The sequence below is a fragment of the Kalmanozyma brasiliensis genome (assembly GCF_000497045.1).
Source record: "Kalmanozyma brasiliensis GHG001 unplaced genomic scaffold PSEUBRA_SCAF16, whole genome shotgun sequence".
Taxonomy (NCBI): Eukaryota; Fungi; Basidiomycota; class Ustilaginomycetes; order Ustilaginales; genus Kalmanozyma; species Kalmanozyma brasiliensis.
Window position 1 is genome coordinate 421840 of NW_015961955.1, and position 27404 is coordinate 449243.

At 58.8% G+C, this 27404-nt stretch overlaps 8 protein-coding genes across 8 annotated transcripts; 3 read left to right on the forward strand and 5 right to left on the reverse strand.

Moving 5' to 3' along the window:
• Nucleotides 1-14: 14 nt before the first annotated feature.
• Nucleotides 15-3368, reverse strand: PSEUBRA_001977 (WD40 repeat; the record flags this gene model as incomplete). The annotated part of the gene is made up of 1 exon (XM_016435159.1): nucleotides 15-3368. The coding sequence occupies one exon, from the start codon at nucleotides 3366-3368 to the stop codon at nucleotides 15-17; it is 3354 nt and encodes a 1117-aa protein (XP_016293539.1).
• A 361-nt stretch (nucleotides 3369-3729) lies between these two features.
• PSEUBRA_001978 (Peptidase M14, carboxypeptidase A) lies at nucleotides 3730-5391 on the forward strand (the record flags this gene model as incomplete). Its single annotated transcript, XM_016435151.2, has 1 exon — nucleotides 3730-5391. The coding sequence occupies one exon, from the start codon at nucleotides 3730-3732 to the stop codon at nucleotides 5389-5391; it is 1662 nt and encodes a 553-aa protein (XP_016293540.2).
• A 177-nt stretch (nucleotides 5392-5568) lies between these two features.
• On the reverse strand, nucleotides 5569-8919 carry PSEUBRA_001979 (Valyl/Leucyl/Isoleucyl-tRNA synthetase, class I, anticodon-binding; the record flags this gene model as incomplete). The annotated part of the gene is made up of 1 exon (XM_016435171.1): nucleotides 5569-8919. The coding sequence occupies one exon, from the start codon at nucleotides 8917-8919 to the stop codon at nucleotides 5569-5571; it is 3351 nt and encodes a 1116-aa protein (XP_016293541.1).
• Nucleotides 8920-9741: 822 nt separating this feature from the next.
• Nucleotides 9742-15273, forward strand: PSEUBRA_001980 (Mediator complex, subunit Med12, LCEWAV-domain protein; the record flags this gene model as incomplete). The annotated part of the gene is made up of 1 exon (XM_016435141.2): nucleotides 9742-15273. One exon carries the CDS (start codon nucleotides 9742-9744, stop codon nucleotides 15271-15273), a length of 5532 nt encoding a protein of 1843 aa, XP_016293542.2.
• A 261-nt stretch (nucleotides 15274-15534) lies between these two features.
• PSEUBRA_001981 (ARP2/3 complex, 20kDa subunit (P20-Arc)) lies at nucleotides 15535-16173 on the reverse strand (the record flags this gene model as incomplete). Its single annotated transcript, XM_016435178.1, has 2 exons — nucleotides 15535-15543; nucleotides 15625-16173. The coding sequence occupies 2 exons, from the start codon at nucleotides 16171-16173 to the stop codon at nucleotides 15535-15537; spliced, it is 558 nt and encodes a 185-aa protein (XP_016293543.1).
• An 843-nt stretch (nucleotides 16174-17016) lies between these two features.
• PSEUBRA_001982 (Mitochondrial substrate/solute carrier) lies at nucleotides 17017-18387 on the reverse strand (the record flags this gene model as incomplete). The annotated part of the gene is made up of 2 exons (XM_016435179.1): nucleotides 17017-17866; nucleotides 18260-18387. 2 exons carry the CDS (start codon nucleotides 18385-18387, stop codon nucleotides 17017-17019), a joined length of 978 nt encoding a protein of 325 aa, XP_016293544.1.
• Nucleotides 18388-23012: 4625 nt separating this feature from the next.
• Nucleotides 23013-24755, forward strand: PSEUBRA_001983 (uncharacterized protein; the record flags this gene model as incomplete). Its single annotated transcript, XM_059464714.1, has 1 exon — nucleotides 23013-24755. The coding sequence occupies one exon, from the start codon at nucleotides 23013-23015 to the stop codon at nucleotides 24753-24755; it is 1743 nt and encodes a 580-aa protein (XP_059321220.1).
• Nucleotides 24756-25248: 493 nt separating this feature from the next.
• Nucleotides 25249-26973, reverse strand: PSEUBRA_001984 (Adenylylsulfate kinase; the record flags this gene model as incomplete). The annotated part of the gene is made up of 1 exon (XM_016435168.1): nucleotides 25249-26973. One exon carries the CDS (start codon nucleotides 26971-26973, stop codon nucleotides 25249-25251), a length of 1725 nt encoding a protein of 574 aa, XP_016293545.1.
• Nucleotides 26974-27404: the final 431 nt, after the last annotated feature.

The window sequence follows — 27404 nt, forward strand, 5'->3', positions numbered from 1 at the left end:
CAGTAAGGTGGTGATCACGAAGAATCCGACATATCCTCATCCTCATCCGCGTCGCTATCCTCCTCCATGTCAATCTGCTCTCCGAACGTCTCCTCTTTGCCCTCTTCCTGCATGTCCTCGTCATCGAACCCGATCAGCGTGTCCATCGCCTCGACGCTGTACTCCAACATGCTGGCCTCGATCAACGTTCGATCCGCCCTGGCCCATTGCCTCTCGGTGTAAGGCAAGAGCCCCTCGACCAGCGTGCCCAGATCGACATTCCTCTCCTTGTCGAGCCTCCTCTGTCGCGCCTTCTCCTTATCGCTCACCGCTGCGGTGATGCCCAGCTCCTCGTCCTCCAGCCTCGACGCCAACGCTGCTCGATGCGATTTTGTCGACTCGGCGAAGATTGAGAGCAGCGAAGCGGCAGTGTGGGTGGATAGGATGGCGTGGAGCAGCGTTTGCGCAACGGGCGAGGTGCGCGTCGAGGTGTTCCAGTCGCGAATGTAGATGAGGAGTTGGATGAGAAGCGGCGGTGGAAGGGTCGAGATGATCGAGTCGATCGAGGCGAGACCCGTGATCGAGTTGGCGTCTGCGTCCGAAGCAGACGGGGCGGAAGTGCCGTTGACCTGGGCGGACGCTTTGCCACCACGACGCCGTCGGATGCCGGCAGCTTGGAGCGCCGCATCGCCATCGTCATCTCCGAACTTCATGAGATCGTCATCGTCATCATCGCTATCAGCAGTAGCGAGCACGCTGGCCAACAAGCCATTCCTCTTGCCGTTCTGCTCGACCACCTCCGGCCGGTTGTTCCCAACATGCGTAAAGAGACCCAACAACCTCCTCGGCTGACCCATCTGCAGCGCCAGATGGATCGCGTTCTTCCAATCCTTCCTCGTCAGCATGTTGCCGAACTCCTGTTCCATGCGCACCTCCTCTTCCCGTTCCTGCCGCTTCTCCTCCTTCTCCTCCTCCGTCCTGTCCTCCCACACCCTCACGCCACCGTCGGCAGCAGCGCTCACCAGCCATGCCTCGGACTTGGCCACCGCGATGCTCCACACCTTGTCGTCGTGCGCATCGATCGTCGTGGCGCACTCCTCCTCCTTGATGTTCCACACCTTGACCAAGCCATCGCCGGCGCACGAGGCGAGCTGCATGCCGTTCGACAGAAAGGCAAGTTTGAGCACGCTATTCGTATGGCCCTCGAAGAGTTTGACGGAGGAAAACGTTTTGAGCGACCAGAGACGGATGGTCTTGTCTCCCGAAGCGGTGGCGAGGGCCAGGTCGGAGGAGGAGAAGCGACAGGCCCAGATGCCACGCTTGTGGCCCTTGAGCGTGGCGAGCGTCGTCAGTCGCGCCGAGGCCGTCTTGTTGGAGGCGGAAGGTGGGGTGAAGGAGAGGCTGAAGATCTTGGCAGTGCGATCCTGGGAGCCTGTGGCGAGCATGGCGTTGTTGGGGGAGATGTCGAGGCAGTTGATGTCCTTCTCGTGGACACGTTGCGTGACGAGACTCTTGAGCGCGATGGGCTGACCGAGGGGGCGAGTGGAGGCGAGGAGCGTGTTGATGGGTGATAGGTCCCAGAGCTTTACGGTGCGGTCTTGGGAGGCGGTGACGATGAATGGGGCGCCAGGCGCGCCGGGGGCGGAGGGACGACGGGCGAAAGCGATGGCACCGACCGACTCGGCGTGCCCTTCGCAGACTCCGACGCACACCCACTCGCCCTCGTTGTCGTCTTCGGCCACGCTAGAGAAATGACCGTTGCTTCGAGAAACCTTCTTGCCGGCATCGTCGGCACCATTCTCGGCATCTGCGAGCGAGGACAGCCTCGATTTTGGCACCCATGCCCAAATTCTCGTGGTTCGGTCCTTGGCACCCGAGGCGAGCAGCCTCATATCCGGCGACTTGTCGACACACAGTACGATGTCCGTGTGCCCCGCTAGAAGCTCCACCGAGGTCTCGTCCTCCGCGCCCAATGTGTAGACTCGAAGCGACCTGCTGTTGGTCGCCACTGCCAGGTGCGACTCTTCCTCGGTGGCGTCCGCGGCGGAGGTAGAGAGAAGCGCCAGATCGACGATTTCATCGTTGAATCCAATTAGCTGGCGCACCTTCTTGAGCGGTGCTGCGTCATCACCGCCAACAGATCGGACGACAATGTTCTGATCTGCGTGCACTGAGACCAAGCATGGTGTCGAGTCGTCCGGAGAAACGAGGTGGACAGCGGTGATGGCGCGCGTCTCCTCCTCATCCGCATCTGCGACATCGGCTGCGCTACGACCGGCAGCCATGGCGCGCTTAGCACGGTCCTGCTTGGCATGTTGCACAAGTTGCTCGTTGAAGCCCTTGGGCTCCTTGGCGATGATGCTTGATGAAGAAACATCCCACAGTCGGAGCTGCCCGTCAGAACCACCGGTCCAAAACACGTTCTGCTGCGGCTCGCGCTTCGAGCTGCCAAACGAGCCTGATGGAAGGAATCCAACCGACTCAACACCTTCGTTTGCCGAGAGCGTCTCGGCCTGCTTCCACGCAGCTGCTGGAGCGCCAGACTTGGCAACAGGCAGGCGCCACACAACGAGGGTACGATCGCGCGAACCGGTGACGATGGTGTTTCCGTCCTCGGTGACGGCGATGCCACGGACGACCGAGTCGTGGCCCGCAAGCGTGGCGATGGGCTTGTGCGTCTCGGAGGGGTTGTTGAGGTCCCATACGCGCACTTTGCCGTCGACCGAGCCGGTGAGGAGCTGGATGGTCCTGGCGTTTTGGGGTGCTTTGGACTTGTTCTTGTTCTTCTTGGCGGGGCTCGAAGCAGAGGTTGAGGGTGGGAGGTTCCATGCAAGAGCAGATACAACACCCGCATGTCCCTTGAACGCATGTGTGCAAAAGCCACCTTCGATGTCCCATACTTTCGCCACACCGTCGGATCCACCAGTAGCGAGTAGAGTGCTGGTGGGGTCGACATCCATGAGGTTGACCTGGCTGAGATGGCTCTTCGGTATGCTGCGGACGAGCTTGCATTCGGGCAGAGAGTAGATGCGCAACGCCAGCGACCGCGATGCTACTACGAGGTGCGATCCTGATGGCGTCACAGCCAGCGACGTGACCTCTTCTGTGTCACCTTCGATCCGCTGCACCACATTACCGGTTGTTACTTCGACGACAGTGACCTGCTCGTTGAGCGTCGCAAAGAGAAGCGAGCCATCGGGAGTGAGAGCGGTTGCGCCGCCAGTGTAGAAAGGCTCAAAGGCACGACGCTTCTTGAAGGACGTTTTGAGTCGGTGCTGCGACGGGACTGCTGGTGCCGGTGCTGATGAGGAGGAGGCGGAGGCTTGCTGTTGCTGCGCGGCGAGGATCTGTTGGATCTGGTCCGGGGTGAGGACCTGTGCGTCGGCCATGATGTCGTCTAAGCCTGCCGCAATGCTTCCACGATGATGTGTGCGTTCGCAGTGGCTGCTCAAGACTGGAAGGTGAGAACAGGATCGAGAAGAGGGTCGAAGTCGGTGGTGTTGCTCAGCTTCAAAGGCAGCCAAACAGGAAGAAATTGGACAAATTCCTCGACTTTTTTTGACATTTCTTGCTGTTAGCCAATACCGACTTCCGAGGTTCAAATTAATCGGCCGACTGAAACTGGGCGGACGCTCCACAGTCACACGACCCGAATTTAGAATTCACAAATAGGCTTTCGCCCTGATTCTCCCCGCAGATCGGATCGGCATCGCTATCATCACCACCATATCACCGTCCCCTACCAACGTCATGCGCAGCCTCTCGCTAGCCGCAGGGCTGCTCACCGTAGCCCTTGCTGCGGGAACAGCAGTCGCATATCAAGATCAACAAGCGTTCAGTCTACCACAACAGGACAACGCCGAGCGTATTACCTTTGCATCCTCTTCGCACACGGCCAACTTCAAAGGGCAGAAGGTGGTCAGATTCAGCACGAGCAGTGAGAGTCAACACAAGCAACTCATCCAACAAGCTCACAGTCTCGGGCTGGATGTGTGGGGTGCACAACTGGGAGCTGCTTGCGGAACCGACGTCTTGGGATGCGTCGATATTCGATTGGCGAGCGACACCCACAATGAGGATCCGCAGCGCCTGTCTGCATCCTCATCAGAAGAGATCCTTGCCGGTCTCATGCAGCCTTTTGCAGAGCAGCATCATTCACCGCGGACGACGACGTTGATCGAAGACCTCGACCAGCTTGTCTCGGAGCAACGGTCACAGCGTCAATCTGGAAACCAAGTGACAGCCATGAGGCGGAGTCAAGCATGGCACCACGAGTACCACTCCTTCGACGAGATCGTCGAGTACATGCGCATGCTCCAGCAGAGCTACCCTTCGCACGCCAAAGTCATCGAGATTGGCAAGACGCACGAAGGACGGCCCATCCTCGCGCTGCAAATCTCGAACGGGTTGGATGCTCCCGCGCCACCATCTCCGCCTTCGGACCCAGAACCGGAGCCGCAACCCGACCCACCGTCCAACATCTCTTCCACGGATCAGAAGCTCGGCATCGTCATCACAGGTGGTCAGCACGCTCGCGAATGGATCTCCACCTCGTCCTCTCTCTTCTTCGCCTCCGACCTCCTTCGTGCTGCTCTCGGCGCCCCCTCCTCGCCCAATACCACCTTCTCCCCCGACAACCTCTCAGCGCTGAAGAAGAAAAAGGGCAAGAAGGGGCGCAAACCGCGTCGCATCCCTCCCACATGGACCCGCTCCTCGGCCCGCACCATCCTCAGCACCTTCACCATCACCGTCATCCCCGTCACCAACCCGGACGGCTACGTCTACTCGTGGGATCACAACCGCATGTGGCGCAAGAATCGACAGCCCAACAAGTTCCCCGGTGGAATTTTCTGCAAGGGGGTGGATCTGAATCGCAACTATGGCTACGAGTTTGCGTCTGGTGGGTCGGCGTGTTCCGAGATGTTTGCGGGAACCGAGGCGTTCAGTGCGGAAGAGACCAAGGCGGTGGCGACGTTTTTGGGGGATGAAGCGAACAATGTTCGGGGGTATGTGGATTTGCATAGTTATGGACAGTTGATGATGTACCCGTACAGTTGGAGTTGTGACGAGGCGGTGGCGGACGAGGAGGATCTGTTGGAGCTCAGCTTGGGTGCAGTCTCCGCGCTCAAGCGGGTCCACGGGAGAGCGTTCAACGTGGGCAAGATCTGCCAGGTTTATGCGACAGGTGGTGGCAACGCCGTCGATTGGAGCTACGCTAGCGAAACAGCCGTCGATGGGTCGGGAAAGAGCAAGATCAAGTGGAGCTACAGTGTGGAGCTGCGCGACGGGGGAACGTATGGATTCCTGTTGCCAAAGGAACAGATCGTACCTGCCAGCGAGGAGGTCGCTGCTAGTTTGGCGTATGTGTTGGAGTTCATTAGGAAGAAGGATTCCCGTTTGAGGGTCGGGTAGATCTGAAGAGGGGAATGTATGCGTTTCACGAAGGGGTGGTTTGATGTGTGTGACTGTTCCGATTGAGTGTGCTCGGCTCAGGCTCTCATCCTGCTGTCGCAGACTCTGGGAATGAGCGAACCAAAACGCAACGCAAACGAAACCGACCGTCTTTTCGTGCATCTAAGCTACACTGGATCAAGCCTCGATGTTCTCAAACGTGAAACTCGGGTGTCCTGGCTCGGCCGTCTCGAGCACCTTCTCGTCGACGTCCCCGAACTTCTCCTTATCATCCTCGATGCTATACACCAAGATCTCCTTGAAGCCCATGCTCTTCTTGAGATAACCCGTGGCGGCCCTCAGCGTCGCAATCTCGTCAAACGGCAGCAGCCGGTTGAACGCGCTCTCGGCGCCAAAATCGGCAATGCGCTTCTTGAACGTCACGATAAAGTTCATCACCTTCTTGTCCTTGAGCATGCCATCCTTGGCGAGCTGTTCGCGGATCGCCTTGTCGTCAAAGCTCCCATTTGCCGGGTCATAGTGTTGCTGGACGACCGAAACGCACTTGTCCTGCCACTCGGGGAAGTTCTTGGCGACAAACATGCGACACTGCTTGGGCGCGCGCTCGTTGTACTTGACCGGCCCAGCAGCGGCGTTCTTGCCCTTGGACTTTTTGGTCAGCAGAATCTCGGCATCGCGAACCGTCTTGACCGTGCCGGACACGTACGAAAGCGCTTCGGTGGTCGAGTTGTCCACCCCAGCCGAAGGCTCTGGCCACCTCGCCGTCTGAATCGACGTCGACTCACCCAGGAAGTTGCGCCAAACATGCTCGGCGAAATGCGGCGCAATCGGCGTCACCAACAGCGCCTGCACCCGGATCCATCGCAGGATCAACTCGACGTGCATCCCAATGTCCGACGTCGCCTCGCGGTACAGATCGCGCGCCGTCTGCAGCTCGTAGAACCCATACTTGGTCGCGTCCTTGTACAGCGCCTTGGCGTACGCATCGTTGGTAAGGTGGATGAGGTTGTTGATCTGGTTCTCGAACGATTTGTCCCAGAAGCTGTCCTTGGGTCCCGAACGGAGCTTGGACTGATTCGCGACGATTTCGGCGCACCAGTCGATGAGCGTGTGCAGACGAAGGATGTTGGCGTTGGCCGTCTTCTCTTCGAAATTGGCGTCTTCGATGCCATCACCGGCGTCGGCGAGGGACAGACGGGTGGCATCGGCGCCGAACTTCTCGACCGACTGGCGAAGCGAGAGCGAGTTGCCCGTCGACTTGGACATCTTTTTGCCGTTGAGCATGAGATGGCCGTTGGCTCGGATGGCGCGCGGCCAGTGGTGCTCGGGGAAGATGGCCGAGTGGACGTAGACACAGAAGGTGAGGTGGTTGGGGATCAGGTCCTTGCCGGAGGAACGCAGGTCCATGGGGTAGAAGTAGCGGAACTCGCGGCGCAGCACCTCGGCCTTCTCCTCGGGGATGGTGGTGTCCGACGGGTAGGAAGCGTCGCCGAGGATGTAGTCCCAGATCTCGTCGGTCAGCTCGTCCGCCTTGATGCCGATGGGTCCGACCTTGCTGCCGTCCGCAACACCGCCCTGGAGGTGGTGCGCAATAGTGTAATACGACATGTAGATGGTGGAGTCGCTGAGCGACTCGACAAGGTACTGTGGGTCCCAGGGCAGCTTGGAGCCGAGACCGTAAGAACGAGCACACGCCCACTGCTTGAGCCAGTCGATGGTGCCCTCGAAGGCGTTCTTGACTTCCGGGCCGAACGTGTTCATCTGCGCGACGAGCTTGCTCGCCTGGGCCTTCCACGACTCCTCACCGTAGTCCATGTACCACTGGTCGCACAGCGCCACGACGCACTCGTCGGCACTTCGGCTGATGACCTTTCCTTCGGGCTCGGCGTAGGCAAAGGCGAGCTGAGCCTTGATCATCTCGTCGCGCACCTTGTTCTTGGCTTCCTGGACGGCTTCGCCCTTGTAGGTGCCGACGAGCATGGTGCCGTTGTAGAAGCCCTCCTTGTAGGCGAGCTCCTTGGCCTCGGCGAGCTGGTTCTTGTCCTTGGCACTCTGAATCTTGAGCTGCTTGACGAGCGTCTCGGCGGTCATGTCGCCGTAGGCGGGAGTGCGGATGACGGGGATAGGGTCAAAGGCAGCCCATTGTGGGTCGATCTTGTAGTACTCTGCCTTCTTGCGCAGGTCCATGAGCGTGGCATAGTCATCGGGCGAGTCGGAGGGCACCGAGGTGACGACACCGGTACCCTTGGTGGCGAGCACGGTCTCCATGGGCAGGACGTAGACTTCGGGGTAGAGACCGAAGGGAGCCTTGATCTTGGTTCCGATGAGCTGCGAACCCTTGATGGTGGCGAGCGAGTGGACCTGGCCACGCTCCTTGGTGGTGCCCTGGAAGGCCATGTTGCGCGCCGCACGCTCGGTGCAGATGTAGACGTCGGTGTCGTTGATCTGGAAAGCGCCGTAGTCGATCGTGGGTCCGACGTAGCAATTGGTCTGGCCGTACATGGTCTCGGGTCGGAGGGTAGCTGCGACAAAGTAGACCTTCTTTCCCTGAAGCTTGGCATCGAGCTCAGGGGCTGCGAGGGCGCCCCACTGAACGAGCTCCATCTTGAGACCGGTGTACTCCTGAGGACCAACACCTTCGCCGTCGGATCGGTCGTGATCCATGCAGGGCTGACCGTCCTTGGGCGAGTAGATGGTGTAGCGCTCGCCGAACTTGATCTTGTTCATGGCGTGGAGCTTGTTCATCTGCCATCGGACGAAGCTGTCGTAGTACGGGTTGACGTCGGTGGTGATGAAAGCACGTCGCCAGTCGATGCGCGAACCGAAGGCGGTGCAGTCAGCCTTGGCGATGGGGGGAAAGTAGCTGAGCCAGTAGTTGGCATCTGCAAACTTTTTGATCTCGTCCTTGGGCACGCCAGAGTTGAGCATGATCTGGAACTGATACTTGAGGCCGGTGTCCTTGCCTGCAAGCTTGCCCTTGGTGGCTTTGGCGACGTTGTTGCCCTTGGTGACGCTGGATGTGTTCTCGGTGGGTGCTGGTGGCTCGGGTGCGGCTTCCGCCTCGGCTTCGTCCGCGGGGTCCTTGTAACCGGCAAAGTCGTCGCCAAAGAGCTCGATCTCGCGGACGAGCTTGTCAGCGGCAGCACGGATGGGCATACCTGTGCAGTGGAAAGCCCATGGGAAGAGGGCACGCTTGCCCTGCATACGCTCGTAGCCAGCGGCGAACTCAACCTTGGAGAGGGTGAAAGCGTGACCGAGGTGGAGCGAACCGTTCATGTAGGCATAAGGGATGGTTGCAAACCATTTTGGGTACTTTGCGCGCACCTCGTCTGGGGTCATATCTACGAGACCGTCATCTTGGGTAGGGGCGTTGATGTCAAAGACGTGCTGTTGCGCCCAGTAGTCCTGCGACTCCTTTTCGAGCTTTTGGAGGAAATCACGTTTTGCGGTGTTCTCGAGCTGGATGGGACCTGCGCCAGCGCCCTTGGCCGCAGCAGCGGCGGCGGCGGCGGCGTCTTTGGGAGGCATGGTCAAGGCGACGTTGGCGACGAAGCTGCTCGAGCTGAAGGGAGCTTTTGCCGCAGCGATGCGAGTCGGAGCAAGCGAGGAGAGAAGAGGCCCTGGACGCGGCTTCAGGGCCAGAGATCGGAAGAAGCGAAGGGTCGTCGTCGTGGTGACCGCAGATCCGACAGAAATAGAGCGGAGATGCTTCGACGATGGGTTGGGATGATGACTGAAGCGTGGGAATGCTTCGATCTGTGACTGCGTTGAAGATGGTGATGAGGTGAACGGATCTTCCGATGTCAAGCATGCAACTTTTTTTGCGCAGCAGGGAGCAACGCCGGCGTGACTCTGAAGAAGAAGAACCTTGAGAAGAAGCGCCGCTTTCTTTTTTTCCAATTCGAACGAAACAAACTCTGAATCTGACATCCTTGCCCAAAAAAGCGCTGTGGACGCGGCTCAACTTTAACGAGCGAAGCGGGCGGATTGAACCCTGAACTCTCGAGAGCTTCGGTGACTTTGTGGAGACGCAAAGCAAGCGAGTCGAGCATCTCTCCCTGCCTGGCGCTATTGGAATGATCACGCTCGCATTCACCTCTTCAACCGACGGATCAGCCTACGCCGACATCAATCATCTCACTCAGCAGCTCTTGGCGCAGACGCTGCTTCGAGCACGCTAACAAAACTTCCATCTTCACCTTCTGCCGCCCGAATGACAGATTGGCAACGATGCTATCACTTCAGTCGTAGCACCTCTACCTAGGCGACCCTCCCCCGGATGATACAGGCAGAACTCATGGTGTCACCGCTAGATAAGAGCCTTCATTTGCTGCCACTTTCGCCATCGTCATGACGTCCCTTCAAGCTTCGCTGCTTCGCGGCAGCGTCCGAAATGCGTCCGCATCGTCGTCATCGAGCACCAAACCATCCACCACCGACGATGCACAGCTCCCGGAAGCTTATCAGCAGCAACAGCCGCCATGGCGGCCACCACTCCATCCAGCTGCTCCCGATCGCGACGCTCCAGACCTCTTCCCTACCAAACCCGGTCAGCCAGAAGACGACATGTCGCAGCTCTCGGTCCGCAAAGGCTTCGATGCTCGCCCCCGCGTCCGCAACGAATCCTTCTTGGCACACCAAATGCTGCACCAACGGATCTCGGTGCCAGGCCTCATCGATTCCCTCTCCAAATGGATGGACGAAGCCGTGCAGCGTCGCACCGAGCTCGATCGCGCTAGTATCGCCCCCAGTCAGTACAAGCCACCCTCGCGTGTCACGCTCAACGAGGCCAAGCTGGCCAACTACGTCAAAGACCTCGCAGATCCTAGCGTTCCCCTCACGCGTCTCTCGAGGAGTGTTCCGCACGGCTTTCGTGGCGAGAAGCTCTTTGAAATGCTTTGGGCAGGGGGCGCATTGCCTGCCGCCGCGGCAAGCACCGCCTCCGGCTATTTCAATCCTCGAGTGGCCCCTCTAGGTACTGCATCGACGCCTTCCTCTGCAACAACTCCTGGCGCTAGCATACCTTCTTCGGCATCTGCGGCAAGGAAAAGCGTCGACATCTCCCGCGCTGTTTGGTTCATTCGTGCCTTGGGTGTCGCCGAGCTCTCGTCCTTGCGCAACAAGTCGGCGGCTACCATCGTTCCCGAAATCACCTCGAACCTCTGCACCTGGATGGCCAAGCAGGTCACCGAACTCACTCTCGTTCAGGCCGCCGAATCTTCCTCCACCGCCGCTGCATCTCCTGCTCCCTTCTCGCCCTCTTCGTACCTTCCCCGCACGCCCGGTGCTGGCCCTCCCACTTCGCTCTCTCGCTCCGTAGCGACCGCACATATCGCCCGCACCCCATCGAATCTCCATCCTGCCGCTTCTCCATCACCTGCCCCCGGCAAGGAAGTATGCTCCGTGTTACAGAACGAGGTAGACGAAGAGAGGTGGCTCGCAAAGTGGTCCTACAGTCTCTCCCTGGCACGCCACTTGCACGCGCAGAATCTCCTTGACCGTGCTATTCTGGTCCGATGGATCGTCGATGCCTTTGCTGCGTCCAATCTCGTCCAGCTCCCTTTCCTCATCGAGCTCGTGCAAGAGGTTCTGACCTTCATCTTGCGACGTCGATGCTTCGTTAAGCCCTTCTTGACCGCGCTCTTGATCCAAATCAGCTCTCTGGATGCACGCTTCGATCGGACAACCTCGCCTGCTCTTCGCACCAAGCTCATGCTCCTCTTCCGCATCGTGTGCGAGACCAGTCCCGACGCCCTCGTCAGCCCTCGACTCTGGTCAGAGCATGCAGACACGCTCACGCAGCTCCTCGCCGAGGTCGCCACCGACGCGGATGGCCTTCCAAGCGAGCATGCTACCCAAACCATGTCTGACTTTGTCGAACACGTGGTCAAACCCAGAGTCGATCGATTGCTCCTTCGTCCTGCAAATCGACAAGGATCAAAAGAAGATTCTAGCACAGCGACATCCTCGCCCGCCACGGCCACTTTGCAGCAGCATCTCGACATGGAAGCTCTTGATTCGTTCGACATGAGGACAATCGATCGAGTCTTTCTTCAGACGAGCGGTGGCAATCATCGACACACGAAGCAAGAGCGTGACGATTCCGTCTGGGCGCCAAGGATCGAAACCATCCTTTCATGGGCCTGTAGCGACCGTCGCTCGGGCGTAGCGCGGCAGTACCTCGCTGCCACGTTGATCGAAAAGATCCGTTTCGGCGTCACATGGGAGGAGTCCAGCGAAGAGACCGATCAGGTGTCTTTGCCGGCCTTTGACCTCGAGCATCACACCAAAAAGACGCGCAAGATCAACGTAGAGCCCATGCTCATCAAGTGGCTAGGTGACGTCGAGGCATCTCTCAGTCCGATATCGGATGGAGTCATTGGTGCATCGCACACATCGCTATTGGCAACCATCGACGTTACCGCTATCGTGGTTCTCGTCGGCGAGCTCGCAAGAAGAGGCATCTTCTCCTACACAAAATATCTGCAGAGACTGATTGCACGTGGTATGACCACTGCCTCGGCGTCCAGCGCGGGCAACGACGCTTGCGCAGTTGCCCCACCGTCCAGTGGCAGTCTCTCCCGAGATTCCTTGCACCTGCGACTTCTGCGCTCGCTGCCGCTGTACGACCAACCCGCTTCTGTCTATCAGCAGCGCAGACAGGCCATCTATGGCGACCGCACAAAGGAGACGTACGAAGACGCTGTGCAGCGTCGAGCCCTGCGCCAGTTGCAGTCATTTCTGCCATTCGCTTTCGTGGAGCAAGAAGAGCAGCAGGAATCTGCTGATCCTCCAGCAGCTTCTCACCCTGCGTCGGTGCCTGAAGAGAATGGATCGGGCGATCTAGAACAAGCCCTCTCCCGTCTCTGGTCAGCATCACGCTTCGTGCGCTGCCGGATCTTCCGCAATGAGCTGCTCCCAGCGGTCACGACACGCATCGAGAGGATCAATGGCAACCAGCTTTCCATGGTCTCGGCGGTTCTTGTCATGGCTGACGATTTTGAGGGTCTGGCTCAGCTTCTTGCGACACTACTGCTGCGCCCGCTGTCCGACAGCCTCGCTCGGGCTACTTTCAACATGGTGATCGAACACAGCTTGGTCTGGAGATCGATGGACATCATGGGCACACTCAATCAGTTGGTGCGCCAGCAGCTCAACCACTCGAGCTCGGTCCGAAACGATCGTCAGGCCGTCATGGCATCGACCACCCTCTTGCGGCTTCGCACTCTGATCGAGGGCATTCCCGGTCGCATCAGCGCGCCTGCTCTCGATCCTGGCGCAGAGACCGACGCCATACACCAGCATGTACAAGCATTGAGACCGAGCGTAGATACGTTGCTCGATCGCTTCGCCAACATCTCTCGGGTCGCTGCGGAGGCCACTGAAGCAGGAAAGACGCCTCCTGAAGGGTCTGACATCCTCACGCCCTTCCGCAGTCTCTTTTTGCAGTCGGACGCCACTGGCGACGAGGTTATCGAGCGTACTATCGTGGAAAGTGTGCTGGCGCGATCCGATCATTCCCTCGTCCCTGCGGCTGTACGTCTCATCGATCAGCTCTACCTCGAGGCTTCGCTTGAAATTGACGAACGACACGCACGGTGGCTCTCACACCTCGCCCATAGCATCGAACAAGGGACCCATGGCGGCAAGTCGATCGGGGCACTGCTCGCCTTGCTGACCCGGCTCATTGCGCACGGCACGCTCAATTTGCAGCTCGCCATGGACGCGTTCTTGCTTCCGTCTTTGCTGTCCTCTGTTAGGAGACTGACGGATCCAGCCACACGCGGGACTGAAACTTCATCGAACATTGGCGCTATCGCTCGTGTGGTCAGCGAGATCTTCTCCAGCGTCACGGACGAGGTCACTTCGACGATCTCGTACGAAGACATGCGCGCGTTCGGAGCTCAAACCATGCTGCTCTTCGCGCACGTGAACCTGCCGTCCCTTCTCGGTGCTGCGAGCTGCTTGATCTGTGCTTCGGATGCAGCTACCAGCATCGACGCTGCGGACAAGGCCTCGATCGAAACCTTTTGGAAGGCGTTGCTGCGATCGCAGCCCATGCAAATCGCATTCCGTCAGGATCCCAGACTATGCATCTTGACGATCAAGGACACGTGCAAGTCGATGTGGGGCTGCAACCCATCGCGGGTCATCGACCTGGCCATGGGCTGCCTCGATCCGACGAGCCTGTTGCTGCAGGACGTCGCCTCGGTCGACGCCGCATCGATCAAAGCTCGACTAGATGGATGGGACACCGCCGTGGTCGCCAAGGAGCTCGTCGAGATCTTTGAGCGACTGCAGCTGGTCGAGTCGAGCTTCCAGTCGAGAGCCGACAGCAAGACCAAGGCGCTGGCGTCGGGGATCTTTGACGACCTCTTTGTCAGGCTGCCGGCTACCGGCGCTCAAGTCATGCGCGACTGCCAATCGAGCGGGCTGATCTCGCGCTTCACGGATATCGGCATCAAAATTCTGTCGGACAAGGTCAAGGCTAGCAAGGCTGCAACCGAAGGATCGACTCTCGACAGCAGGGATGCAGCCAAAGACAGCTACGTCGAAACGGCTGCACCGGACGAACCGAATCCGAGCTCTTCTGCACAGACTGGAAGCAGCACGGCCCCGATGAAGTCAAGCAAACCATCGCAAGAGGACGAAGGAGTCGATTCCACCATGCGCTCCGTGCTGCGCATGTGCGAGCAGCAGGACAGCTTTACCTTCAACGCCACGGACGCCGACTCGTGTGGGCAGCTCCTGCTTCACGTCGTCTCCTTTCTCGAACACGCTTTATCTCCCACCGACTCCCGCACCACCGACGTGGCGACGCAGCTACTCCAGCTCCTGCACAGCGGAACCTTCCAGCTGCTGCATCTCGTGCTGCGCTTCGGCTGTCTCTGGAGTGTCCCGATGAAAGCCGTCGCCCAACGACTCGTCAAGTCACTCCTGGATCTGACTCGGCAGGCCGGTCAACTCCCCGATTGCAGCACGCCCTTCACGCTGCTGCTCGACTCGCTCAGCTTCGTGCTGGACGAGCTACCCGCGCAGCTGCTCAGCGCGTGCCTGCCGGAGCTCGAGACGCAGCTAGCCGAGCTCGAGCTGGCTACGCACGAGCGGACGAGCAAGATGCAGCAGCTCTCCTTCCGACTGGACAACGCTGCTGGGCAATGGCTGGTGGCGTCGAGCGCTGAGTCTGCGGTGCGGAAGGGCTGGTTCACAGCGGGCGGGCTGAATGCGTGGGAGTGCGCGGAGTACCTGGATGCGCCGCCGACCATCGCGCCGGCTGCAAGCGGCAACGCTGTCCGCGGTGTTCCTTTACAAACACGTCCGATTTACGCACGACCAGACCCGGCGAGTCAGACCGACGCAGCAGCTGTACCAGGCGCACGAACAGGCTGGTCCACCAAGCTCACGCTCAACACGTCGATCCCGCTGACCCTGCTCGGCCTGCGCGTCACGCGCGATCTCGTGCCCAACTACAGCACCGATTCGCCCAGCGCCACGTCGGTCGGGAGCAACGCCGAGCCTGCACCCACACAGACGGGTCTCGATGCGACGCTGCCGGTGTTTGTCGAGTCCGAGCGGACGTATGGCGGGCGGGTGGGTGGTGAGCCTGCGTTTGCGCGCGATGTACGGCGCGGCTTGCTGCTGCGACCGACGCTGCCGGTTGTTCAGGATGTCAGCACTGCGATTGGACAGGATGGGATTCAAAAGGTGGTCTCGGGCACGGGAAGAGGGTCGGAGAAAACAACGGTGGGACTCACGAACGACGCCATCCCAGTCATTGATCTAAAGTGGGACGACGACGAGGTGATGCCCTTGCAGCAACCGCCGGCTGTAACAGCGGCCTCACAGGGGAGCAGGAAGAGACGCATGTCGAAGCGCGATTGAAGTGTGCGGCGGAAATGGAAAGTTGAGCGCTCGGCTAATGCTGGTTGTGAAAGTGTGTGAGACACCAGCACGATGTGTGGGGGCTGCGACGCGTTCTGATGGGATCGGATGGCTCGTGGGAGGAGGTCGTCGAATCGACTTGTGCAGCGAAATTCCTCATCTGAGCAGCCCTCGTGCTTCAAAACGCATCTGGGACCCGGACACTCTTTGGGGTGACTATTCTGAGCATTTGAACGAGTGGTAATCTGATCGGAAACGACTTCATGCGAACTGTTGACCAAAAGGATCGAGCAGAAAGGGCAGGTGTCAGTGTCCAGTCTTCAATGAGGCACTGGGTGTTGGGTGACTTACCTGTGACAAATAGCTCTCGGCGACAATCCTGGCCCTTGCATTGATGCTGAGCTTCATCTCGCTGATCTCCTTATCCACCTCCTCCATGAACTCGATAATGAAATCCACGAGCTTATGCTTTAGCATGGTTTCGGAATGGAAGTTGGTAATCAGAAAGCTGATATCGTATCCTTTCACCGGTTTGCGACGGAGGATGACGAAGGCTTCGGCGCGTTGCATGAGAAACCTCGTAAACTTGTGGGCGAGGATGCGTTCCAGCTCGTCCGCCTGTTTGATGCCGATACTGATGCGAATCGAGTTGACGGAGGGTTCGATGAGGACTTTCTCGTTCTCATTGCGACTGATCGTAAGGGGTGTCAAGAGGACTTCGAGGGAGGAAGCAGCTTCGATCTCGGGCACGTTGTGCCGTTCCACCGTTTGCGAGGCAAAGTTGTCCAACGTCAACGCGGCGGTGAGCGTGGACCGCACACAGGAGAGGTACGGACGAAGCGTGTTCGACTGTGCGACGAAACCGAGGTTGCAAAGTAGTACGTGCGTCCCAATAGGCATGGTTGGTCAGCTAAAAGCCACTCGTACCGCGAAGGTCAAATGCCACATGTACATACCATGATGACGGATCAAAGGCGCAGAAAAGCAATGCGCTGTGTTGAAGCGTCGTATATAGGATGGATCGAGGTGAACTTCGGAGAGAGTGCGCCGTGTAAACCGGTTCTGATCCCGACGAAGCAGTGCTGCGTGATCTTGGCACGTTCAGACCGAGCTGACTGCTTTCCAAGGCCGCTCGGGTGTCCGCACGATTCGTTTTCCGCCTGTGTCCGATCAGTCAATGCTTCTTAGTACCTTTTGAGGCGGATGGATGCCCTGTCGTAATGCTGCCAAAGGTGGATGCTGTAGGAAGCAGATGGTGGATCTGCGTACTGGCCGGCTGTGCATCGTGTGAGAGTGTGGAGTTGCAACCCGGCGCGATGGCTTGTGCGAATTCGGTCAAATTTCGCACGAGAGCGGCGGGTCCATCCGCGGAGAGAGGGTCCGAATTCGCGCCGCTGGACAGGTCGCATGCACCGGCTCTTCAAACCCTTGCTCTCGGCTCTGACGCTTGCCATGATGCACATGGTTGGGTCTCACCCTGCATCGAGTGCTCGTTGAGGTCGCAGTGCGGTCACAGATTGAAACCCGGAGGGAAGTCTGTCAACGCCGGGCCGGAGCAATGTACCGCATTCTCAAAGCTAAGGGGCCAAATTCGCACCAACAAAAGACATCCACAAAAGGAGGTACCAAAAATTATGCTCGTTTTCACTCGCGAAATGCAGCGCAGAAGCATCGGCTTGGATTGACACATCGACCTTCTGTCGCATCACAAGTGGACCATCTAGAATGTACATGTAGGACCATTTAGGCCTTGGAGATCTCGACAGTGTTGGTGGCACCGAGAGCCTTCTTGAGCTCACCGTAGATACCGAACTGACCGGCGGTGATGGAGCCGACCATGACGAGACGGGTGGTGAGACCACCGAAGAGACCACGCACACCGAGCTCACCCGAGAGCTTGGTGATGCGGCCGACGACGGTCTCGCCGGGCAGAGCCTTCTGCTTGTTGATCTTGGACAGGAGCGTGTCGGCGGGCTGCGAGATGGTAGCGGCGGCGAAACCGGCAATGAGACCCGAGCCGAGGTTGAGGGCGGTGGCCTCCCCACCGGAGAGCTCGGCCTTGGGCTTGCCGTATGCGTTGATGGCCTTCTCGAGCACCACCTCCATGGTGGCGAACTTGGCCATGTTGTAAGGGATCTGCTTGAACAGAATGGGGCCGAAACCGGCGTAGAAGCCACCCAGACCCTCCTCGCGGGCGATCTTGAGGAAAGCGGGCGCGAGACCGTTGGCAAAGGTGGGCTGCGACACGAGACGGATACGCGTGGCCTCGAGAGGGCAGAGCGCAATGTCGGCAAAGAACTCGGCAATGGCGGAAGCACCGAGGTAGATGGCCATGCGGTTCTTGACGGCCGTGTCGTTGTCCATCTGCGAGACGAGGATCTTCTTGAACAGCTCGTAACCGCCGAACTTGAAACCACCCTGGAGGAAGTAACCGAGAACGGTGGGGCCGAGACCGGTAAGGAGAGCACCAGCACCCTCCTTGGCAATGACCTGGCGGAAACCACCGATCATACCCTTGTTGTAGACGGTGGGCTCGAGTTGGATACGCGTCTTGACGACATCGATGGGAGTGACGGCACCGTGGGTGATGGAGCTGTGGGAGGAAGTCGGGTTGACAGCGGATGAAAGAGATGAGCAAGTCAGTACAATGTTTGCGACTTTCGGCAGTGTCGAGGCGAGAAGATCGATCTTGCGACAGCTGCGTCCATGCGCGGGTATTCCTTCCTGAGACAGCAGTCTTTTGTGCAACATTTGCGTGCGACTCGAGCCAGAAAGGCTCTGGATAGGCTCTGCACCAGTTCAGCTGAGCCGTTGTCGCTGTGTGCCGCATTTCTTGCAGAAGCGATCCCCGACGACAGCGCCTTTCTTCAGATGACCAGCAAAGGGCGCTTCCTCAATTTGCGTTCTAGAGATGCAATCCTAGCATTCCGAAAACCAAGCCCGAAACCAGATCGACCTTTTCCCATCGGTGCGAGCAGATACTCACCAGCAGAGGGCACCGGCGAGGAAGAACCTCGAGTAGAGGTCAACACCCTGGGGACCGGGCTTGACGGCCTCGGCGACCGAGTGGATGGGGTAGGCACCCTTGGTGAAACGTTCTTGGAAGGTAGCCATTTTGATGGATGTATGTGAATCCGAGACGAGACGAGAAGAGTAGGGAAAGAGAGGTGGTGGTGATGATGAGCAGAGAGACCGAGAGCGAGATAGGAAGAATGAGGATGTTTCCGTGCGCGCTGCGCTTGCAGACAGGCGGCCAAGGTTTGTGAAATTGTGGAAGATGACGCTTTGTGCAACGAACGACTGACTGACTTTCTTCCCGCTTGGTCCCCCCCACGCTGGACAGCTAGGATCCAGAGAGAGAGACACACACACACACTTTCCGGTTCAACGCTGTGGGCTCTCGCGGCAAATTTTTCGTGTCGGGCTGGCTCGATCTGAGAACGCTTTCGGTCCGTCCAAATTTTGAATCAAAAAAGCACAGGGATTTGATTCTCGATTCGAGATTTGTATTCCAGATCGCGAACTTCTGGCTCGAGTCAATACAAACTGAACCCTTTCGTTCCGAATATCGCCGCGATGATTGGGCCTCTTGGTCTGCACCACTCACCCACTCACTCTCGAGACTCGGTGTCCAGCAAGCGCCGACGTCGATCAACAGGCACAGAACGTGGACATCCAAGCTCTTCGAGTGCCAGCCGCTACAATCCTTTGTAGACTGGCACGCCGAGCGTTTCTTCGTGTTCATGCTCAGTGAAAATGCCGACTCCACGGAGATGTCATGCTCGAGTCCGATTTCTCACGAAGCAGTGAGAGTCAGTCTGAGCAGAATCGAAGACATTCAAAAGAAGGGAGAGATCCAGCTCGAGCGACGTCAGAGCGTGTTGAGTCAAGTTCGCGGGGCCAGCCTATTGATAGCGGTGGTTGGACCCTAACATTCACCGAGCTTCTTTTGCTTGAATCGGCTAGATCCATCCTGATCTGGTCAGATCTAGGCGGCACGACAATAAGACAAGGTCTAACATCTGTCCAGATTTCTGTTGCACGGAACCCGGGCGGTGGATCGTCCAAGATGATCTGCAGAAGGGATCTGCGTTGGACTGATTTTTTTGGCGAGACCGTTGGGCGTTCGGCAAGTTCTAGCGTGGCGCCTCGTCAAGACCTGAACCCTACCGCATCCGGCTAAGCCTTATTTTTTACTCGGTCGACGTCGACTTGCGCAGGGTTGCAACATCTAATTCTACACGCTCCCCTCGGTAGCATCTTGTGTGGCTTTATCGCGCGCCCAACTGTTTCGTAACCCGCCACCAACGCGCCCTTGCCCACCTGCTCGCTCGCTTAGAGCACTCGCAGCGTGATCAAGGGTTCGGGCCTGGGCCGCGCGTGCTTGGCCATTGTGCTCCCATTAAACGGTACCGATTTCCGCGGTATGGCTTTGCGTCGACGTCCTCCCTCCTGCCGCATCGAGCGAAGATGAGCCAAGCAAGCCAAGCATGCATCGTTAGCCGCCTCGGATACCAGTCCTCATGCTGTCATCGGATAGGTTGAATGTAGACCGACCTTGAACCAGATCTCGGGATCGCTGTGCAGCTCCGGCATCCTCGCCACCCAAAATAGGACACACTTCCAGAAGCAGAAGCCGAACTAGGCGCTTGATCCCTTGGTCCACCTCGACGTAAGCATCCGGTTGGCTGTGCACTAGGTCTCGCTTAGCAGCCGCGCCAGACCGCTTTTCCCACGCCGAATCGTTGGTGGTTGCCGGCCATCGTCAGCGCTTCCTATAGTGCCGTTACTGGCATCTATTGTGCAGCAGCCGAAGGCGCATCCGTGGCTTGGATTTGTCGACTCTCCACCACTTGTGCCGTACGAGGCTAGCGGATGCGGCGGATAAGGGTTCAAGAGTGGATGGAGTGATGGCCGCCACAGTTGCCGATCCACGGGAGGAGCGAGGACCACGAGTCAGCCGACGCGCGGCGACTCAGATTGCATATTCGCAAGCCACCGTCCGCCGATCTGGTGATCATCGGCTAGAAGTCATCGCCCTACGCATGCAGACTCAAGTTGCTGATGCTTCCCGATTTCGAACTAGGCTGGCTGCGGCTCGCATCTCGAAAGGTGACCGCCGAGCCAGCATCGGAGAAGCCCATCGGGATTCGGCGGATCGGAGTCGCAGAGCGGATGGCCTGGACCAGCGGAGTCAGAGTAGCAAACAGCGTCGTGAACAAACAGGAGCGTGATCGACTAGCGCATTGTAGAAGTTGAGGCGGGCCAGCGCAGTGGGCAAATGGACGTGTATTGTTGGGAGCCGACATGTGAGAGAGATTTCCTCGGGACTAGCTGGGCTGAATAGAGAAGCAAATCGTCAACTCAGAAGCAGAACACGGATAGATTCAAGGTCAGATGACGGCGGCTCGTCCATTGGCCAAAGGCTTCGTACAGCACCAGTGTGAGCCCGGTTGTGCGGGTCAATCCAACGACAAATTTGAGCACAAGGGTAAATGCGGGGGCTCGTTAAGCGAGGGCTTTCAATTGATGTTCAACTCCGCAACGGGAAATTTTCGCGGTCGCAGAAAGAGAGAAAGAGAGAGGCAGGAGAGAGCTGTCATTTTGGCGACACTGAAGCGGGGCTGAAGGAGTAAAAGACAGAGGACCCCTGTCAGCGAGTCCTTAATTCAAAGTCAGACCAAGCAAGGCGTTTCCGACTGGTGGGTCCCTTGAAGCTCTGTCTGCAGCTGCCCAGCCAATCGGCTCTGAGTTTGATTCTCGTTGCAGTTTTGTGGCTTTCAGAGGCTGATCTTCGGATGCCCTTCTGAGCCCATTTGGCTTGATTGACTGTGTGCAGCGTCATTGCCGTCGGTCCTCTTGCCGGCTTGAGCGTGGTCGAACAAGAGCTGCGGACAGTGCGTGTGGGATCAAGGCGGAGCAGCGCTGGGCTGCGTCCACGGCTGCATTAGCGGCTTCCGTAGATCAACGTCTCAGCCCGCCGTTGACACTAGTCTCACGAATATCGGCGCATCCGTCCTTACAAAGCTGCTAGTTAGCTCAGCTTGAGACTAACAACTACCGCCGCCAATTCAAACAGTTCCATGGCCAAGGCCAAGGCAGAAGGGTGTGTCTTCCTCGTCGTGGGATGAGGTCGGTCAAGTTCCCACGCTCCATCACCCCGCGGACTTTATCCGAGCTTCCCACCCAGACTGTCATCGTCACATTCACGATGACCATTCATCTCGAGAGGGCAAAAGTGGCGCCATGCTCTCGCCATGATCGGCAGAGCGGGTCAAGGCGGAGGCGGAGGACCTGCGTGGATCTTGAGCTGAGCAAACAGAGAGTCAGGGAGCTGTTCTATCTCCGCTTCTGGGATATGGTGGAGGGACTGCAATGACAATCCCTAAGCGAGACACAGGGTTGCCACCCCTCATTAAGCTTCCATTGAGCAGCCTTAGACGAGGGCGTCGAGACACGTCTTCTTACTCATCCGAGATTCAATCTGATCTGCTCTTGACCTCGACCTGTCCCGTTCTGCCAAGCTGCAGATCCTGGCGACGGGTACACTCGCTTGCTCACCGCTCTCTCTCCTTCTCGCACAACGCGACAGCCAGCAGCGACGAGCTTCTTCTGCATTTGGGTGATCCTCCGCTCAGCCACTTTCATGCCACCGCCGCCCTCGCTTGCTCGCTTGCTCGCCTTACCCTTTTGCAGACGCGGCTCGCATCTCTGTCCCTTCTGCGCCCCCGTCGATCCATTGCCCCGTCCAGGGTCCACGGATCTGGCTCGAGTCTCCCCGCAGTGAGCGGCAAAACCGTACCACAACACCATCCTCCTCTTTGCCCTCTCTTCCTTCTCTCGCAGAACTCGACGACGTCCCTAGCATCCAGCTCCGCTTGCGGACAATGAATGCTGCAGCCTTCCATCCCAACTCGTCGTCGTCTTTCTCGCTTCGGCTCCCCGGGTTTCATTTTTCACGTATACTACTCAGCTTCCTTGATGGCCGAAGAAGCGGATCAATGTGGAGCTGGATGCGTTCAAAGTCGCCATTGTTGCGCCTTCGCCTGCAGATGTCCTGTCCATCAGTGCATCATCTTCTCTTCGTCGGTGCTTTAGCTGCCCATGACCCGGCGAGTCAGTTGGCCCGCCCGACGTCTGCTCAGGCCCGTTTGCCCACATCACCACCTGCACCGCAACCCCTCCCAGACCCTTTCTCCCTCACTCTTTGCATTGTCAGCCATCTTGTCTTCTTATGCTCGCCCATGTTTCTCGCTTACGGGTTCGACCTCATCTAACGCCTTTTCCCCTTCCGGCTCCTCATCCATCTGCTGCTCGCCATCACGAACGGTTTCAATGTCAGCCTTGCGAGACGCATCAGCTGTTCTGGGACAGTTTCAGCTGTGGCTCAAGGAGAATTTCGCCCCTTCTTCAGCCCTCGAGAGATGGTTCGACGCATCATAGGAGTATCGGCGCTTTACCAGACGTTGTTTCTCCGTGTTTCTTCCATCAGAGCTCAGCTAGACATCTTTCACTCGAAGCGACCTTGCTTCGTAGAATGCCCCGTTCGACTCATCGCTCCCGACCTCGTCGGAGCCCTCATCGGAACATGATATAAGCTGGACCATCCATCGCCCCCTCTTCCTCCTCTTTTCCGTATCTCGTCCATCCTTCTCCTCAAGACCGGCCTTCTCCTTAGGCTCCCTCACTCTCGGTCACCTCATCCCTACGCCTCCTCACCCTACACATCCTCCTTCACTATGAAGATCAAGATCTCCTCGTCGGCCCTTGTGCTGGCCACTCTCTCCTTCGTTGCCGCCAACAACACGTGCGGCGGTGACCCCGTCCCCGTCCCCACCTACTCGCAGGCTCCCCTCGGCGGCTGCTACTGCACTTGCACCAACGGCTTCAACCCTGCTGGCGGTACTGGTCCCTTCGGCGGCGGATTCGGCCAGGGCTCTGGCGCTGGCGTCGGCTCTGGTTCTGGATCCGGTAGCGGCTCTGGATCTGGATCTGGCTCTGGCTCTGGCTCGGGCTCGGGCTCCGGTTCAGGCTCTGGCTCCGGCTCTGGCTCTGGCTCCAACGGCGGTGGATCCAACGGTGGTGGCTCCAACGGTGGTGGCTCCAACGGTGGTGGCTCCGAGAGCAGCGGTGGCTCGAACGGTGGCGGAAGCAACGGCGGCGGAAACGGTGGCGGAAACGGTGGTGGTAACGGTGGTGGAAACGGTGGTGGAAACGGTGGTGGCGGCGGCACTGGCAACAGTGGTACTCAGCCCGGCGGCGGCGGCAACAACGGTGGTGGCAACAACGGTGGCGGCAACAACGGCACTACCCCTGGCGGCGGTGGTACTGGCAACAGCGGTGGCCAGCCCGGCGGCGGCAACAACGGCACTACCCCTGGTGGTGGCGGAACCGGTAACAACGGCACCACCCCCGGTGGCGGAAACAACGGTACCACTCCTGGCGGCGGTAGCACCGGCAACAACGGTACCAGCCCCACGTGCTTCGACGCCAACGGACTAGTCGTAGTCTGCCTGGGCGTCGGCGGCAACGGTTCGATCAACGGCTCCGTCGGTATCGGTGGTGGTCTCGTTGGTGGCAACATCACCACGGGTGGTGGTCTCTCCAACATCAACGGCTCGGTCGGCATCGGCAACGGTGCGGTCACTGGCAACCTCACCACGGGCTCCAATCCTCTCAACGCCACCACCTGCCTCGACGCTAAGGGACTCGTCGTTGCCTGTGTCACCGTCGGTAACGGTATCATCACCAACACCACTGCTGGTGTCAACGTCGGCAACGGTGTGATTACCGGTGGCATCAACACCGGCAACGGTCTGCAGAACTCGTCGACGGGCCTCAACATTGGCAACGGCACCCTCGTGATTGGTAGCAACGGCACCAACCTGGGTGGTAGCTCCAACCTCATCCCTGGTGGCTCGGTCTCGACTGGCGGCCTGACGGGCGCCATTGGCGGTCTCCTCGGTGGCCTCACCGGCGGCTCGGGCTCCGGCTCGGGCTCCGCTTCGTCGTCGTCTTCGGCGAGCAACCCTATCCAGACCATCATCAGCAGCAACCCCATTACTGGTAACTCGGGCTCGGGCTCGAGCGGCTCGTCGTCGTCCTCGGCCTCCAACCCCATCCAGTCGATCATCAACAACAACCCTATCACTGGTAACTCGGGCTCCTCCGGCTCCGGCTCCGGCTCTGGCTCTAGCGGCTCCTCGTCCTCGTCGGCGAGCAACCCTATCCAGTCGGCCATCAACAACAACCCCATCACCGGCTCGTCGGGTAGCAGCAACCCTGTGACTGGCGGCTCCTCTTCCGGCTCGGGCTCTGGTTCGTCGGGTAGCAGCAGCTCCTCGTCGGCTAGCACCCCCGCCTCCACCAGCGCGTCTGGCGGCAACCCCATCACCACCATCGTCTCGACCGTCAGCAAGGAGCTCGGCTCCGCCACCGGCCTCCGCAGGCGCGCCGTCGGCAGGATGTTCGGTCGCGCTTAAACTTTGAGTTTGATCTCTTGATGGGATAAACCGCATGGACTCTTCGTTTCTCTGATCATCGTTGTTCTTGTATCTCGTACACGTTTCGTTTGCTCAATTATGGATTTCGCTCCTTCTCATAGCTTCGACTGCATCTTGTGTGTGATTTTGATGTTGCATCGCTACGACGACTTGTATGTCTTCCGTCTTGATTCGAGGCTGAGGGATCGCCGAAGAGTCGGATGTCTTTTCAGATGCGTACTCTACGTCGAATCGTGGAAGAATAGCATGTCTATCACCTCGTCACCATGCATGACCGACAGATGGCTTGAAGGAACAACGATAGGTATGATGTCAAATGCTCGTGTCACACTTTTCCACCGAGAGACACTCAATATGTCTTGGGCACGCTCAAACCAGGCTCTCATTCGGCGGTCGATAGACGTGAAAAGCACAACTGTATCCATTTTGAGAGTCATATGTAGGCAAATCCGACCTCGTAAAGCGTCTATGTCTAGATCAGCGACTGAGCCTCGAGCAGGAGAATGATCGAGTGGGTGATCTCGGCGACCGACTGCCTGCTGATGTCGACAACGAGATCAGCGTCGGTGGGCTCCTCGTAGACATCATCAACACCGGTGAAGCCCTTGATCTGGCCAGCGCGCGCCTTGGCGTAGTTGCCCTTCCTGTCGGTGGCCTCGCAGAACTCGAGCGGCGTAGCGACGTGAATCAAGAAAAAGTTGCCAGCACCGCCAGTCTTGGTGATGGTGTCGCGGGCAGCGGCGCGCGACTTCTCGTAGGGCGCAATGGGCGCCGCGATCACCGCAGCACCGGCACGGCTCAGCTCAGCAGCGACAAACGAGATGCGCTGGATGTTCTTGGCCCGGTCCTCGGGCGAGAAGCCGAGTTCCGAGCTGAGCTCCGAACGCACCGTCTCGCCAAGGAGGAGCGAAACGGAACGACCGCCCTGCTCGTTGAGCTTGACCTGGAGGGCGCGGGCGATCTGGTCCTTGCCCGAGTTGTGCAGGCCGGTGAGGAAGAGCGTGAAGCCCTGCTTGGCCTTGGGTGGGTACGACTCGCGGAGCGTCTTGACCACCGACTCGTAGGAGAACCAGTCGGGGATGGCAGCGCCGGTGCGCAGACGACGACGCAGCTCGGTACCGGAAATGTCCATGGTCTGCGTGCCGGCAGCCACCTCGTCGACGGGCTGGTACTCGTCGGTCGAGGGGATGTAGGTCATCTGCTGGAAGGGGACCATCTCGATGCCGAGCTCCTCGGTGTACTTGGTGACGAGCGTCTGGGCGTCGTAAGGGCCGTAGAAGTCCTTGCCGCTCGAGTCCTTGCCCGGACCGGCGTGATCACGACCGACAATGAAGTGAGTGACACCGAAGTTCTTGCGGATGATGGCGTGCCAGAGGGCCTCGCGGGGACCGCCCATGCGCATGGCGAGGGGCAGCAGAGCGAGCGTGGCCATGCCGTTAGGGTAACGAGGCATGAGCGACTGGTAGACGCGAACACGGGTGTAGTGGTCGACGTCACCGGGCTTGGTCATGCCGACGACGGGGTGGATGAGCACGTTGGCCTGGCGTTGACGGGCAGCTCGGACGGTGAGCTCACGGTGAGCACGGTGCATGGGGTTACGGGTCTGGAAGGCGACCACCTTGCGCCAGGCGATCTTGGCAAAGTGCTGTCGCAGCTCGGCGGGGGTGTACCGGATAGCGACGTAGTCGTAGTAGGCGGGCTTGGAGATGGCCTGAACCTCACCACCGACGTAGAACTCCTTGACGGATTTGTGGAGGTAGGTGATGGCAGGGTGGGCGAGGTCATCGGAGCCAAAGACGGCCTTGGCCTCGCGAACCTTGTCGACGGGGTAGACGTCCGAGACGGTGATGATGGCAATAGCGTTGTCATCACGAGGGTCGCGCAGGGCGATGCGGGCACCCTGCTGGATCTGAAGCGCCTGGACCTGCTGCTGGTCAACATCGAGCGTGATGGGCATGGGGAAGAGGTTGCCATCGGTCAAACGCATGTTGTCGAGGCAGCCGTTGTAGTCGGCCTGGTTCATGAAGCCCTGAAGAGGAGAGAAGCCACCGTTGATGATGAGTTCGAGATCGCAGAGCTGTCGTTCGGTGAGGACGAGCTCGGGGAGCGTGTCGGCCTCCTGCTGAAGCTGAGCGGCGATGGGAGCATCGCGGACGAGCAAGTCCTTGAGGACACCACCGTGAGGAGCGTTGGCCATTGTGACGAGATTGAAAGGGGGAAAGGGGGATGAGAGACGGGTGAGCCGAAGCAGAGGATGAGGGTGATGGTGGAGGGAAGAAGAGGTACGAAGTCGCATTTCGTGAACATTCATCGAGTGTCGGTCCAACCGTGCCAATCACACTCCCACGCCTTCCTCGCTCACGCTTGTCGTCGGGTCACACCCGATTTCGCTCTGTATGCAGTTGTGCAGCAGCGACACAGTGGAGCCCGGCAGTGGAAACATGGCCCGCAAGCTGTACGAAAGTGTGCCACTTCTTGGCGCTTATGGCGAATCTTCCCAACGGGACACCAAAATTGTGACAAGTGGGAAACCCGCAAGCGATCTCAAGAAGAAAGGCAGAGATGGACCTCGGCTCAACGCTTTTTTTTGGTGCAGGATCAATCACCACCTCAGACCAAGCAAAGCCG